Source organism: Echiichthys vipera (genome assembly GCF_963691815.1).
Source record: "Echiichthys vipera genome assembly, chromosome: 21".
In the NCBI taxonomy this organism is placed as follows: Eukaryota; Metazoa; Chordata; class Actinopteri; order Perciformes; family Trachinidae; genus Echiichthys; species Echiichthys vipera.
The window spans coordinates 8,724,855-8,742,151 of NC_139846.1; the positions used below are offsets into that span (position 1 = coordinate 8,724,855).

Here is a 17,297-nt window from a genome sequence, read left to right on the forward strand (position 1 = left end):
ACACTTTGCTTAATTATATTAAATCTATTGATTTTTTTTATCCTTTGAATTTCTGTTTCTCTAGTTTTTATTTGGACTTTAATTTAATGGGCATTCTTTTTGTATTCTTTTTTCTGTGCCTGAAGTTTACATAAACATGTCATAAATGCAATGTTTGAATCTTCCACAATGAGTCGACCTTGGTCCAATTTTGTCTTTGCAAATGTATTTTACATAAAATTTAAATTAAAAAACACCAATTAAAAGGATCCTAGCCTGTTTGAAAGCTGATAAAGTGCTGTGCAGACTTTTCAGATTGGTAACTTCAGTAGGAACTCATAACGTTGATATATAATATAATGTCAAATTGTGATGAATTAGTAAAATAATATCCATAATCTATGACCTAGGGCTAATGTCAATAGGGATTTTGCAGTGTTTTTGTGTTCAGTGGGTTGTTACACTGGTTGAGCCAGAGTTTGAGGCTGAAACTGTGAGCCTGGGACCAGAGGTTCAGAACAGTATGTCAACTGATATTTATAGCACTGTGGCCTCTTATACTGTACTGTTTGTCCTGCACCCGTCCCTAGCAGCTCTTTTTGTCACTTTTGCATGTAGTTCTGCAATTGTGTGTTTTATAAGCCTGCAGCAATGTCACCTAAAACACTTCTATTGTTTTATTGGAGCAAACTTTGCAAACATAGTTATTAAGATTCTGAGACTGAATATTCCACTCTCAGTCCCAGCAGAACGTCGGCGTCCTGTCCCCTGTTTAAGTTGCTCCATTTCACTGTCAGTGAGCATATCAGGAAACCCATGGTCCTCCAAAGCTAAATGAGCTGTCACGTTTGCTTGTAACTTGCCTGTTTTCATGGCAAAATACTTGATGTGTGAGCATTAAGTTGGGTTGTGTTCCATTCTACTAAACCTGAGTAAAAGATTGAGTAAATCTTTGTTGTTTTCTCAGTTTTTTGCTATTTTATGTATTGATTATGAGGCTGTTGTAACACAAAAGTTCTTGTCCATGTCACCAAATAACTCACCGATTCCAAAGATTACTTGGAATACTGTTTGACAACTTCAAAATTCTGCTGAAATGCATTTTGCAGAAATGATTTTAAGGCGAAATTTCTACATGTATATATAATCAGGCGGTTCTCATTCACTGTTCCTACATATAACTATGGAAAGTACAGTAATGTGCTGTTATTATTGTGTAATCCGCATATTTATCACTGTAGAAATTAGGTCCAGAATGAAAAGAAATCAGATGACGTAGTATGAGAGCACTAAGTTCCCCATAAGGAGGCACGCAGGGGATGGTGGATAGGTTTCAAAACACAGGACTTTCCCTCGAACGAGTCATCGTGTCCCAATGACCCTTCACTGTATGCCATTTTATTACATTTTAAACATTTCAAAGCGTTAAATAGAACGTCATATTTCATTAGATATCATATGAATTGTTGTGCATAACTTGTCGTAAAATAGCATACAAACCTGTTGATGAGAATATGTTGATATAATCCATCATGAATCTTCTTGTAGAGAAAATGTGCAATGTGTCCATATTTGAAGCTCATAAAAGTTAAATGCACTTTGGTTTTTCAGCAGTTAGCACTTATTTTATTTAAATGAGTGCTTCATTCACATCATTTTTGCAGATTCTTTCTGCTTGGTTGTCCAGTTTTTATAAATGTCTACATTTTAACCTGCAGACAGGAGAACCAAAAGCCATTGTAGCTCCAGCATGAAAGATGAATTATTGTATTGACACCACTTGATATTGAAATACATTTTCCTCCTCACTGTTCACATTTTCGTTTTGATTTGTCCTTCAATAGGCTGTCAGTTGTAGCCTGTACTCACTTGCGCATAGAGGAAAAAAACAGTCGTCACAACGATAACATCTAAGGAGCCTTTTTGTGACAACAGAGCTTTGATTCCCCCACTCCCTTAATACTTTGAAAGGGATGCCTATTCCTGTCTTCCATTTATGTATCTCTGTGTTGAGGGCACACTGACACGAAATAAAAAAATAAGTGAAACCTTGCCCTGATTGCTAGCTTGATTACTTTCATTGATGTGGATGACAAATCTTCATGGTGGCAAGGCTGGCATGCTGCAAAAGGCAGCGGGGCACCAGATTGACAAGCCCGGGAAGCACTCCTGCATGTCTTTAATTAACATGTGTGTGTCAAGGGCTACTCCAAACACATTGTATTGTGCTAAATCAAATTAAAGTGCATTTGAATGCATTTAAAAGCTCATTTTGGGCAGTAGATAAGCAGCTTTGATGTCACATATGCTGCATCTCTTGCTGTTAAACCAGTAGGCTAGTTTTCATTTTTGTCTGCATGTATGTGTAGTACTTTTAGAATAAATTACATCTTTAGTATTGTTACAAAACAGATTATATTCATACAAGCCTGGCCCAGCTGTTCTCTTGGAGAGAAGAGAGAAAAATATAGCTAAAGCCTCTTTCACAGACCATTCTTCAGACCATCACTGAGTACAACAAAATTCACTGACAAAAACATTTACTCTATAGTCCTATAACAATCAGAATATATAATAATTAAATAATCTTATCTTTTGAGACAAAGTTAGAAGACCTATCCACATCCAAATTAAACAGCTATTCAGTTCTTGCTTCTCTGTTAACCAGAATGTTTCAAGGTTTCGTCGAGCCATTTCATGGAACATTAACTCTCTTATTATAATATGTACGGTACAAAAGAAAATGGGACTCACTTTCAACTACACCTAAATCACATAGCTCACAGTGATGATACACTATTTTTAACAGCTGCTTGTTGCCACTTATTTTCCGAATTGATTGTTGTCGATTCGACTCGACTCGATTCGATTCTATACTTATCTGACTGGGATAAATCAGTTAGAAAACCCATGTTGCTTGGATATTAACGAGATTCTCAGAGGAGTAAAGCTGTATATTGAACAAGGAATCATCTAACATGGTCCATATATTATTTTTAATGTTTACATTGAGAACTGACCCCAAAACAGTCGTGTTGATTTTCTTATTATTTAACATTAACACACTACAGCAGTCCACAATTGAATGCAACTCTACAGACAACCTAGTATGACATGGTTACCAATAGATTCCTCACATCTTCTAGATTCAAATGATCAGATTGATTCTATTTATGAATCAATATCGGATCATTCAAACAAAGATCGATTTAAACCTAAAAATAGCCTTTTTTTAAACCCAAAGCCAGCTGCTTGGTACTTCTGCACAACGACACATTTGAAATGTGTCCATGTCTGATGCCAGGACTGATATATCTGTCCATGTCTGGTTTCTTTCAGTTAAAGTTTTATCCTTCACTTAAACATCTCTAATTGCATATTGGAAATCTACAATTGCATTTTGACTGGTCATAATCAGAATCTCACCATTTTATAGTGCAGTTGATCTCTGGTTGGTGAGAACAACAATTCAAGAAATCTTTAAAGATATCTACAGTGGCGTGCACTTGTGAGTAGTCAGGTAACAAGATTAAATCTGAGATCTTTTAAATTACATTTTGACTAGTAATAACTGATCATTGGCGTGACATATCTGAGTAAATATCTTTAATTAAACTGATGACTAATCAAAAAGAGATATCACTTGTCATATTCTCAATATGGTCAATTAAAACAAGTCAGAATGTAATTAGATATATCTTGAATGAAAGTTTTGCCTTGCAGATATACTGGAAATCAAAATAAGAGAACAAATTCTGAATTCTTGATTAATTCTGAATTATTGTTTTTTTTATTGTTCAGAATTTGATAGACTGTCAGCTTTGGCTGTACCACTGCTGTACTAGTGTGTTTTTTTAAATAACCAAAACACAAAAACATTATTTGTGGAAAAAAGAGCAGTCTACGGCCGCAGGACATCACTAGTTTCTCAACCTGCTCTGGTTTCAAGATTAAAGAAAACTTGATTTATCGCTAAGGGGAAATTGGTTTGATCTTGGTCCAGTTCAGTAACTGTTGTGGGTTTCTTAGACATTACTTTGTTTACAAGGATTTTCCAGAGATTCTCTATGAGGTTTAGATCTGGACTCTTGCCATTTCATTGTTTCAATATTCTTAGCTGCTGATTGGGAGACAGTTGCAGTGAAGGTATTCCATGTTGCTGAAGGAGGTTCACATAAACATTTGCATTCCCCCTGCAATGTAGCTGTACAAGAGGCCCAACTCTGCTGCGGAAAACATCCATCGAACCATGACATTACTAAAGTTCAATTTATTTGGGTCTGATGGGAAACATTAAGTTCAGTGTCGTACTGGAAACGACTGAACCCAAAGTGTATAAAGAATTCAGTTAAATTTGGGGGAGGAAATGTCAGAGTCCAGATCTAAACCCCATAGAGAATCTCTGGAAAATCCTTGGCGAAAAAGTAATGTCTAAGAAACCCACTACAGTTAGTGAACTGAGGAAGAGACTGAGTCAGAATGGACTAAGATCAAAGCAGAGCAGTGTGAGAAACTAGTGTGCTGAAGTCATTCAAAGCTGTGGCCTCTACACTTCCTGTTCATTTCTGAATCCTAGAGAAGAAAACATTGTATAAATCTTCTCTTCTGACACAGAGGCTACTGTCTAATTTTGGTCTCTGCTTTTTTCACAAAAAATTAAGGTTTTTGTTTTTAAAAAAAACATCCTAGTACAGCAATGGTATAGCCACAACAGATATTCTATCAAATTCTCAAGACTAAGAAATAACAGTATTTCAGAATAAATCAAGTAATAATACTTAGTTTTCTATTTTTGATCTCCAGTGTATGGTTTAAAATTTTACAAGGGTTTTCTGTCGAAGATCATTGATACTGTCAGTAATTTCTTCTAAACCAATTTTTTGACTCTGTAAATTTCACCAGCACAGGTTGCAGCAAAGTTTCCTGTCGGATCTGATTGTTCTGGTTTGTCGAAGCAGAGCCTCCACAGGCAGTGCATTATGTGCAGCCCATTATATAAATACTGACACCCAAGTTCATGTTGACTGAATGAAAAACTATACTGACAGAAACATAAATGACTAATTTAATGAATTTGGATCAGAACTTGGATTGAAAAAATGCCTGTATTCCATTGTTTTGCCTGCGGAAGCTTGACTAAAATTGTTAAAGCTCATTTCTATGAAAACCCAAATTCATTCTCCCCACATGGAAACAGAGCCATTATCTCTTTGGTGTTATGACTCAGCCAGCAGGTGCAGATATGAGCTGCCGCTGTCGGAAAGGAGACAAAGTGTATAAATGGCATTCAGAATACAGAAAACCATTTCTGACTTTGATTGAAAGCCGATTCTAGTATGTTAACAGTTGCCACGTCAGATAGAAAGAGAGCACTGAACCTTCCTTATCCCCGATGAAAACTGCCTGTCTGCATTTCCATATTTATCCTCTAAAAAAAGCTATCAGCGTTTGCTTTGTACCTGCTGTCAAGCCATCACACACATCCGTTTGTGTAGATTGAACAGTCTATTAAACTGCCTTTTTCACTCATTTTGAAGCAGCTTATTTGGGACAAAAAATAGAATTAGATTTTGTTCAATAAATTACAGTAATAGTGTGCAGATCTTTTGATGAATATTCAACACATTTTTTACTCTGTAAAGTGACAATCCAACTACTTCTATATTAACTGCTGTCACTGCAATGCACACACTGTTGTGCCAGTTCACATTTAACAAGAGCCAGCTCAAAGCTTACTTCATACAGACTAAAATCAACTAGTTCACATTCATAGTTAACAGTTTTGAATTTCGAACAAAGTTCACAGTCCCAAAAATAAACTAGTTCACGTACATTTCTTCCATTTATAAAAAAACTGCTCTCAGCTATTCTTTTTCAGTAGGACCTCCTCTTGGATGCTTCAAATCGTCTTTCTTTTCAATCGTCTTGAGATTTCCCATCAGATTCTGTACTGTTGATAAAACTCCTTCAAATATCCATATGAACTGGCTAGTTCTGTTGAAGTCAGTTCCCCTGTCAAATAGTGGTTAGTGTCTGCTGTAATGATATTTGTCAAATAAACTAAAATTTAATATAACTTTTTTTCCCACTACTGCCACTATGCTTTGTGTAAGCTTTTCCAAAAATGCACATATGAACTACATAAGTTTGTAAGTCTTTTTAAAATTTTCTGAATCAACTACTTACTCATAAAACATCAACGTTAATTCACAGAATAATTGTCTGTTGTTGTAAATCACCAGCTCATTTGCTCTGTAGGTAAGTGTTATTCTAAGCATGGCTGATGACTTAAGGGAGTTAAGCTAAAAAAGGAAAATATCTCCACTAGTATCCAATATCATTGTGCTTGAGAGGGTTTTCATCTGGTATAAATAACGTAGAGTTATTCAGGGAAAAAAGACTGATAAACTGCAAATGATATAGCAAAAAACACAGCTGGTCGAAAACACATGACCGTATGCTTTGTTGGGGAGATATTTGTGTTTTAGTTAATCTCTATAATTGCCCCACATGTTTATGCTTCTTCGTATGAATCTTTATGCTGGAATCTGCCTCATCTCAATGACTAAATTTCATATATCACTAATGCAAACAAGTATATGTCATCATGGTGTTTGTTAGATAATTGAATAGGACAATAATGTACATTTATCAAAACAGTTTTAAAGTGCTTTGCAAAAAGGTCCAAAGTGCTTTGCAACGCAATAAAATCAGACAACCCACCCGTGCACTTTCAAAAGCATTGAGATACACATAAACCATAAACAAATGTAGTAAAGGAAACACATAAAAGACAACGGAGAAGGGACCGAAGTAGAAGCATAAAGACATAATTCATTACATTTTGGCAGAATACCTATAAGCCTACGTGTACAGATCCCATCCATTTGTGCACCACAGTTTCTCCATGGTGATCGCTAATTCCTCACCTCCCGACTTGAAATGAAAGAGAAGCTGCTGAGCCTCTCTCAGAGCACAGCACCATGACTACTCACCAGAACATGGCTGAGTGAATAGATGAAAAGCCAAGCATGTCAGTGACAGCCACACCGAAGCCCACGTCTCTCTTTTCAGCTCTTTTATGAAGCAGAATGACCCTTCTTACCCCCATCTGATGTCCTTCTTTATATGCGTTTTGTGCATGCTTTATTGTGAGTCTGAACTCCCTGCTGGTTCCTGTAATATAACCTTTATTTGCTGGCAGACTTGTGATTTTTGTTGGAAATAATAACTTGTTATAGTGTATGATTTACAATGTGGAAAGGGAAATCAATCAGGAAACAATATCTCAGGGACATCAGAAAACCTGTGTAGTGATAATCGCAGAAGGCAAATAGCCTATATGTACTTTCTTGAATATCCAGGTTTTCTTTATTTATTATTTTCTTATCATTTTGTATATACACAGTATATACAGTACATCTCTCTCTCTCTCTAAATATATATATATATATATACGGTATATATTATTATTATTATTATTATTATTATTATTTTTATTTTTTATGCTTGTCACCTTTTCAGTGTCTCAGTTGAGGAGTGCTTTTCGAGTTTATCCTTATTATCATTTTTATTATTTATTTATTTATTTTATTATTATATAACTATTGTATAATATTTATTAAACAATGTCAGAGTGCAGCCGTCCTTGTTTCACCTTTTTATTTTTTGGGTTGTTTGTGAAACATAGCTCGCTCGTAGAGACCCTGTTAAGCCCCGGCGTTCAGCTGCTCTGTGAAATATCTTGAGGGCGATTGTTGATTAAGGGCTCTCAAGCAACGGCAGAGTCTGTTTTGTTGTACCGGATCCAAATGGCTCACAGGTTGCCTGTAGGTATGGACTTTTGTATCCATTTTGGATTGTGCACAGTCCATTGAATAGGAGAATGTGTACCCTCCTCAAGGGAGGTGCAAATATAAAGCTTGAAACATAAGTCTTGGGGTTTGAGCATTTTTAGTGTTATTTTTCTTCTTGCAGTGCTGCAAACAGCCAAGCCAAATGGGCAAACAGAGGAACATAACAGAATTAAACATTTTCCAACAAGACTTTTCACGTAGCATAAAATGACAAAAATTCAAATTCAAACACAAGAACAATTTGAACACATTTGCAGCCGTTCTTGTGATAGGACAAGCATGTATCAGTGGGTTGTTATGGGTTCTTTTATGCTTTTCTCCCTTCTCCCTCGCTACAAGGTAAACAGGCAAACACAAAGCTAACAGGCTGGTCCCTGGAGAACTGCCTGCATACAAAGTGATGATAAGTGTCAGCACTGATTTCAGAAGGGTTCGCGTTCAGATCCCACCCCTCCCTCACAATCCCTGGAAGTGCCTTTGAGCTACACCGCCGTGCTGCATGCTGTGTTACACTCTCCTCAAGGGAAGCAAAGAGAAGAATTACAGAGGAGTCTTTACATTTTTGCAAGTGAACCAACTGTGGTGCCCAGTAAAAAGTAATAAGAGTTGAAACTTCAAATACCACCTGAAAATGAGCAGTGACTGTTTTAAATGAGTTAGATTAATGAGAGAGAAAAGTATTTGACCAGGGTATACTTTTAATAAGGCCTGCCAAGCTATACATATTTTATGTAGCCCTCGGTGTTGATGAGATTTAGAGATGGAAAATGTGGTGACAGTTGCTGCACTATTGTGTGTCCTACTGCACAGGCAGAGAATGAGAAATGCAGCAAACAGTTCACTGAAAGGTCCACATAGTTTGCTTGACCTTTGGCCCGCCTTGCATGCTTTCTGGCATGTCAGCTTTGTCCTTCTTGTCCGTGGCATTTACCGGAAACAAACGGCCACGGATGGCTTCCTCAGGATTAAATGTTGACTCTCTCCACAACTGACAGTTTACCTCAAGTTTGCTCCTGACAGCTGGAGATGGTGAATAAACACGGTGAGCTCCATAAGAGAGGCAACATATGCACACTGAGGCTTGAGGACACGACCAATGCAATCATCAAGCGCGCCCCTAACACAGCATCCATCAGTGGGCTGATGGATTCCATTAATAAAGGACCTTTGGTGTTGTATCCTCTGTTCAGCATGTACTCCTTCAGTGCCACCAATATAATATTGACCTAATCATTCTCCTCCCCTCCAGCGCTGGCTTGGAACCTGAAATACCATTGTTATTTATCCCATAATGAGATGTTGACATTACAGATAAATTGAAGGAAGCGTTTCAACAATAATCCTGTGTGAGCGCATTGTAGTATAAAAAGAAATGCTGTATAATAGGCTTTGTCATTGCGCTACACAAAACACAAGGTGTTGTTAATTGAAAAGCACTGTACACAATGGGAACAGACTTTGTTGTGTTTTGGCATTAAAAAAAAGGAATAATCATGATGATAAAAATTAATCAAATTGCTCCTCATTTCTGTACAGATCAATACAGTAGCTGTACTTTTTTGTGCTCTTGAACATTGGGTCAGGTTCTAACAAACCATTAGATAACTCTAGACAGGCTTTGATCCTTTTCATCAGCAATAGTCAGCTACCAGCCTCAGCTGGGGATCATTCAGTGGTAGAAATATAGTGACGATCTCCTGACCTCAAATGATGATGTGTCAGCCACGCCCGGGTGGAGGTTATTGAGGTAGTTAAAAAGCACCACAGTCGCCTTAAGATGCAAAAGCCTTTGGCTGTTTATTGGCTGTCATTGGTACCATGTCTCTTCATTGTTACTAGGAGTACAGGAACCTCAGGCTCCTTGAGAAAACTGATCTGTCTGACAAAGGTGCTGACGAGGAGACTCAAACTGATTAGCAAACCTTGGATTCAGGAGGAGCAAGGTGGTTTCTGTTCGGGTCCTGTAAGACTTGATCATCTCTTTGCCATCGCATTGGAAACTGGTCTGGCAATTATAGTTTGCCCATCTAGTTGACATGTGTCCAGTAACTTGAAGGCTTTTATTTGTGTATGATGAAATGTCTTTGAAGGTTTTTTGACAGCTGGAGCAATTATGCATGGTCACCAATTCTGTTTAATTTCAGGGACATAAAAATCTTGAGGAACAGCCAAGTGTGTTGGATGTCCCATTTAATAACATGGAGTAGCGTTATGGTCTCAGCTGGAACAGAAGTATTTTGCATAAAGGGTTTCCTAGTGCAGCGTTTAGAATCTAATGTTTTCCTGCAACAAGCTACAAAACAGAGACTATTTATGCAGAAATGTAGTAAATAGCAAGGTTATAGGGACATCACACGTGCTATTAACTAAACTTGGATTATACTGCAAGAGTTGTGAGAGAGTTTTTAAACAAATGTTTTGAAATAGTAGGTAGAGAAAACAATTATATGAAAAGAGCCACTTTACCAGACAAACAGCTCAATCCTTGATTCAGACACTTAAACACAAACAAACATTACCTGAATAAATCCACTGAAAGCTTGCTTTGCATGCTTTGCATGCTTTGCTGTTTGAGGTGTTTTGTAATGTCGGGGGTGATGGAGTAAACACCGAAATATGTACTCTGCTAAAATGTTGACGGATGAAAATGGTCCATCCGTCCATCTTTAAACACCAACAATGACCTTCCTCTAAGATATAGGGTAGTTTCTGTGAATGCTCTGATGTTCAGAACATTGAAGGGGTTGATGCCGATCAGACAGCTCTGGCTTCAAACAGGATTATTCAAGGCTGGTTCCTTGTAATTTTAATGCACCAAAAAAGCTTCAAGTGTTCTTGCTTTAGAGTTTCTCAAGGATTATTTTTGTGGGAGTCATACTTAAGGTCATCTTTAAATTCATGACTTGTTCTTCTGAGCTCTCCCTCTTAACTATCATAGGAAGATAGTTGTTTGTAGTGGTAAAGTAAAACATGTAGCTTGTCGGACCTGTGTGTGTTTATGATTAATGGACTTGTACTTATATAGCGCCTTTCTAGTCTTCTGACTACTCAAAGCACTTTCACACTATTAGTCACATTTATCCATTCACACGGATGGGTTCAGGGTTCAGTTTCATGCCTAAGGACCCTTGGACATGCCGACCGGAGAAGCTGGGGATCGAACTGCTGATTTCTCTAATGGAGGACAACCAATTCTTCCACTGAACCACAGTCTCAGTTGTAGAGTGTGGATTTTTCTACTGCTACAACAGTGGTGCTACTGATATTCTTGCTATTCCAAGAAACAAAACTCGAATTTTATAGAGGAAGCCCAAATTACTTTAAGGGGGGGTTGCTTTGGCCGCACCTGTCATTTTCACCTCCCCTACACACCTGGTCCAAAATGACCACTTGCCAGTTGCCAAATGCGACTAAATTTGGTCATTGGCGAATAAATTATAGAGACCACAATCACAGTCACTGAATTCTTGTGAAAACATGAGATCACGTGATAATTTTGTTCATATGTCACATGAAAATCCATCTTGTCAGGCTCCAAGTAATGTGTTTGTGTTTCGGCCAGAGGTCATCTGGCCAATCAGCGTCCTGTGAGGAGCTGCTTTCAGTTGATGGGTGAGGGGGGGACAATGACAAAAGAGGTTAGCTTAGATGCTATATTTCTTCATTGAGAGAAAAGAATGACACTGAAGATTTTTCTCAATGGAAAATATATTTTTTCTCTTCTCTAAATTGACTTTGTGAAAGTTTGATAGACAGATGGCTCATCCAGTCACCTGCCAGGTAGGTTTTGTAAAGCATTTGCCCTTTCCCAATCAGTTTCGAATGATCCCTTCTCAGATAGTTCTGTAAAACAATCAGCAGAAAAATACATGAATTTGCTCAATCTGCAATTCTGCGTGCGTAATACATGATCATGCCAGTCATCAAATTATTGGTTAGTGGAATTTGTTACAAAGACAAACAGTGCACGATATGTGAGCTTCAGCCAAGCCAGTTGAACAAACCCCCCATGGATATGTGGTGATTCATTGTGGAAGTGAGGCCTTGAGAAAAGAAAAAGGAAAAAAAAAAGGTTGAAGAGACCACTGCTGCCATGACCAGTGCAAGCGCCCCCCAAACGATGATTCAGGTGCTCCAAGAACATGGCTGGAGTTTAAGGAGGGGTCATGATTTGTAGTGTGATGATGTTACAATCTCAGATTGCTTTAGAAATTATCCTTCTTGCACCTCTGAATTGAACTATTCATATGTTAATTCAAACAGTTGAATTAATATTGCTGCACACAGTTTTTGATACTTCTATCATTACTAGATAGATAGATAAATAGATAGATAGATAGATAGATAGATAGATAGATAGATAGATAGACAGATAGATAGATAGATAGATAGATAGATAGATAGATAGATAGATAGATAATTACTTTATTCACTCCTGAAGGGAAATTATTTTGTTGCAGCAATCTGGTACAACTGAATATGATACAATACCATAGAATATAAATGTGATTTAATAAAAAATATCTGGGTATAAGAAATAAGTAGAAACACAGAACGGAAGATGGGTAATTGGACATAAGCATGAGATAAAGCAAGATAGATGAATAAATGAATAGTAAGGTGCAGTGGCAGGATGATGGTAATATAAAATACTAATGTATCTGCATATGCACATGCAATATATGATGTAATATATGATATGTATGGGATATGTAGTATGGGTATAATATACATACTGATACTAAAAAAAACTATATTATGAATATGTGGACAGAGAATGTGCAATAATTTACAGATCTGATTCAGTCCAGGTGGGGGATTGAGGCTCTGACGGAGGTTTATGAATTGAAAAGTCTTATTGCCGTGGGTAGGAAGGATTTCCTGTAACGTTCCTTAGAGCAGCGGGGTTGTATCAGTCTGTTGCCGAAGCTGCTCTTCAGCTTGTCCAGTGTCTTATGGAGGGGGTGAGAGGGATTGTCCATGATTGCTTGCAGTTTTGCCAGCATCCTGTCCTCCACCACCTCCTCCAGGGTGACAAGCTTGGAGCCAACAACAGACTCTGCCTTCCTAATCAGTTTGTTCAGTCTGTTGGCGTCCTTTGCCTTAAAGCAAACTACTGTAATATTGGTTTAAAATTGCATACTGTATGAAATCAAGATGACATGCTAAATAGTATATAAACGCCAATTGCAGTAGTAAAAAGTCAATGTTGGACCCTGCTTGTACTTTTATCGGGCCAGGGGCGTAGAGAATGGGGCCAAAGCCCCCTCCCAATTTCCTATGCTTTATTTCTGGTGCCTTTGCTTTGACCACAACCCATCTCATATTTTGTTCTCAACCACACAACTGTAAAGTTATGTGACTTTATCTTGCCTGGCTGGGACAAACAGACATATAAACATCTGGTAAAATACTCCAAACCGCCTCTTTGTTATTCCCAACTACAGTAGGTGTCTCCAGGGCCACATATTGCTATGATGACACACACAGACCCAAAAGGTGAAAGGACTACCTCTGTTGCTGTTGCGGCTTGTAATAATGCTAATAATAACATCATCAGTATAGCACCTAGAATAGACATAGAATGAATGTTTTTCGTGGCTGTTTTATGTGGCCATTAAAAGGGGCCTGATCTGACTGTGGCCTCTGCACTTGCTATAGCTTCTCAGAGGTCAAAAACACGTAGAATCCCATTTGCTAACAGGCTGCCCTTGAAGGCAACAAGAGGGAACTGATGAAACATTCACGTGTAGCAAACCATCTGTGTTTCTTTTATTCCAAAGGGCAGAACATAAAGTCCAGCCTCACTCAACAGAGCATTCACCCAACAGGCTGTTTTAATACTGGACTACTTGTAGGCAAAACGAAGTATCAACATTTGACATCAGTGTAAAAGCAAAGATAGTGTCAGGGTCTCCACTCAGGCTGAAGAATATTTGCATTAAAAAACTGCAGCTTTATGAAGCTTTGCATGAAATTTTTGAAATATTCTCCAACATACCGTCTGTGCATTCCAAATTACATTTATGTATTTTATGTTTATGAGAATAAAATAAGTGAAGATCTATTTTTGTTGAATCGTAATTGCATTTTGTAAGAGCTGTAGTATTATTTTTAATGTGTTTTATGAGTTAGTAATTGCTGGAGGTGTTAATGGAAGATTGCTAGTTTGATCATTCCTAGTGACTATTGCATTAGTTAATAAGCCACAATTGCATTGCAGTGGCACCATTTCATTCCACTCCATTATTTTGTAGAGAAATGCAAACTACAAGGGGATTTTGTAATGTAACAAATTCATGCATGAATGCTGCATGTTTATATCTTTAGATCTGATTCAGATGTTTGTCCAATAAACATGATGTGTGTTTGCTTTTGTTGTGTGCTGTGAATATTTTACACAACATTTACATATTTCATTAGCATTAATATAAGATATTTTATACATTATACGAGATATGATGAGTGGGTATGAATGATATGTGCTAAAATATGTCCAATTTTATATTCCCATTTAATCAATTTAGCTAATTATCTCTGAATAGGTAGTGTGAAAAACACTCACTAGTGTAATCAGTATTCAATTACTACTAGTGGAAAAATCTGATAAGACAAATGCCCTCAAGTCCTTCTTTAGTAAGTCGAGTACCACCACTAAAATATTGAAGTATTTCTTTCTCTAATAGATTATTTACTTTGGCCCTAATCAGTTATTTTCCATTTTGTTTCAGCTGCACTCAGATGTGGACAAAGGAGATGGTAAGGTGAAGTATGTGTTATCAGGAGAGGGCGCCACTTCCATCTTCACTATTGATGAGAACACAGGAGACATCCACGCCACTAAGCGGCTTGACCGGGAGGCGCAGGCCTACTACACCCTTCAAGCTCAAGCTGTAGACCGAGTCACCAATATACCCGTAGAGCCCAGGTCGGAATTTGTGGTCAAAGTCCAGGACATCAACGATAATGAGCCAAAGTTTCTTGATGGACCGTACTTGGCAGGGGTACCAGAGATGTCACCCTTAGGTAAGCCTCCCCATTTGTCTTAAACATACTCCCATATAGTTCTCTCTCCCTAGTCCCATCCTTTTACTTTATCTCTCTTTTCTACTCCCTCTTATACTCCAACTTTCTCTTTGACTTGCCCTAGCTTTGACATCTGCATGTGATAATTTTCTACCTCACTAGGTTTGTCTTCATCTCTCTGAGTCTTTAGGTCATGAGGGTATTCGTGGAAGTTTGCAATATTAATTTGAACCCAGCCTGTTCTCTTTGTAAGACTCAATACGTGCTAATCACATTGGGCATAATTTAAACCACATGAAGTTCTAGTGTATGAGTTCCACACTCAATTGAGGTCCAGGTCAAACCACTTCGATGTTTGCCTCTATTAACCAGAGTGTGCAGCTTTACTGTCGTCATTGATCTTTTTTATTAATACTGTACACTTCAAAACAATCACTTAATAATATTTTCTCCTCTTGATGTCTTTGAGCTTTGAAATACTTTCAAATTAGTTTTTGAAAGTGTGATAATGTAAAGATTGCAGATTATACCGCTAGAGTCACATTTGGAACATTAAACGAGGCAAATCATCCATGTAGGACGTTTAGACTTTGAAAGAGCTTTACGCAAAATTTAAGAATAAGAAAACTGAATGGAAAAAATGAATGAAATAAAAATCAGGAATCAAGAAATTAAATATTGCTGTGATAATTTGAAGCTGGGAAGAATGTAAGTATAAGCACTGATGAAGGGCATTTTTTAGTAGAGCACAGTAACCGAAAGCAGCTTCCCCAATATTACACAAAGTGAAAATTAGCTGGTGTGACCACAGCATTAGTCATGCCAAATTATCAGGGAATCCTACATTTCTGTACAAAATATCATGGCAGTGTCTCCCGTAGTTGTTGATATTTCCGCCCGGACAAAAAAAGGGGTGAAAAGTGTTGCACCAACAGACTGAGACTGCCATTTACAGAGCCAAAAAAAACATACAGCTGTAATTCTTGTAAGTGCTCAGCAACTCATATTCTGTTGATTACATTAACATTTATTACTGCTGATTGATCTTTTATCTGTCTGTTTTAAATGCAGTCCTGGAGGAAGCCATCATATCACACCCTGTCTTTAACTCGCAGCGTCTTGCTGCATGGTCAAGATTTCCTCCCAGGTTTAGAACGGGTCACGCTCAAGCTCAAAATGATAATAAATGCAAATGAGCCACAACAACATCCTGAGGCTTTTCAACTTAGCAGGTGTATAAGAATCAGACAGAGTGACCTTCACACAGCCATGTGCCTTTTATATGGGACTTTACATAGCTCTTAAAGTATTAGTTCACAAATGCTAGTTAAGTTTATTTTCTAAGGGTTAGTTTCTTCCTTCTTGGTATGAATTTTCTAGTTTACCATTAATGCTGCCGCAACATTTTGGTCAAGAAGAAATGGGTGAAGCGGAGCACAAAATGCTGCAGAAATGTTATTTCCTGGTGTTCTAAACTCAGAGTATTGTAATGAAGTCTGAAGTGCCCTAATTTACATATTTATCACCTCACATATGCCAGCAAAGACCTCTAGGCTTAGCGATGTTGGTGAGTGGCGCATGTTTAAAAACTGACTCAAGCAAACTTAATGGCTGAATCAGGCTTGAAGGCCGCGGGCATGTTTTCCGCAAATTGGGCTCAGAGTTCATACTCGCCGATACTTACAGGTTCCTCTCTGCTGAAAAAATATCTCTGAAACATGTCTGATCCGGACAAATACATTTCTATCCATCCATTAAACAGAGCAGCAAAGACATCCTTAACTTCCTCCAGCTTCTCTCAGGGGGTTCCTGAGGCGCTCCCAGGCATGCTGGGAGTGAGCTATGAGTGATGGGATGGAGGCAGGAAGGAACTTGGGTGTCAACTGACAGAATAAGGCTGATATATGGTGTGTTACAATTCATTCAAAGTACACACACAATTCTGAACCTAGAGATTACTGTAGGTGACTGACAAATATAATAAGATACATTTATGGAAATATAATTTACATTGACACAATGCATCATCTGAGAGGAAATAATAGCAGACATTTCATACTGAGCCCTGGCCATGAACAAAAAATAATGTGTAAGGCACTCCAATCTTCAGTATGAATAATAATTCATTATCAGAATGAGAGCTAGTAATCAGTCTTCTCACAAAAAGATTAGAAGTAGATGCAGATTAGTGAGTTAACACAATCAGCATAACTTGCTTTTGAAGAGTAACTTCAGACTATATCCATCTTCTTTGAGTCAGTCACTTTATGGTATACTATCAACATATTCTGGTACCGGTCTTTGGTTGAGTGGTTCTTCGTGTTTTTTCCGGGAGAAAATTGAGTAATTCCGTACACAAAATCCCTGATGTTGCCATACAGTCTTTTGTTTCATCCAGAATTTCATTCTATAAAACGTACATACATAACTCTCACT

At 37.7% G+C, this 17,297-nt stretch overlaps 1 protein-coding gene across 1 annotated transcript in view; it reads left to right on the top strand.

Annotated features, from left to right (window-relative positions):
- The window catches only part of LOC310963475 (cadherin-7-like), a gene marked incomplete at both ends in the record, with an annotated part of 97,448 nt that overhangs the window by 26,910 nt on the left and 53,241 nt on the right, over window positions 1-17,297 (top strand). The window contains one exon of the mRNA XM_083936327.1: window positions 14,567-14,861. Within this exon, the coding sequence (XP_083792453.1) occupies window positions 14,567-14,861 (295 nt within the window). The remainder of the gene's footprint in view (window positions 1-14,566; window positions 14,862-17,297) is intronic.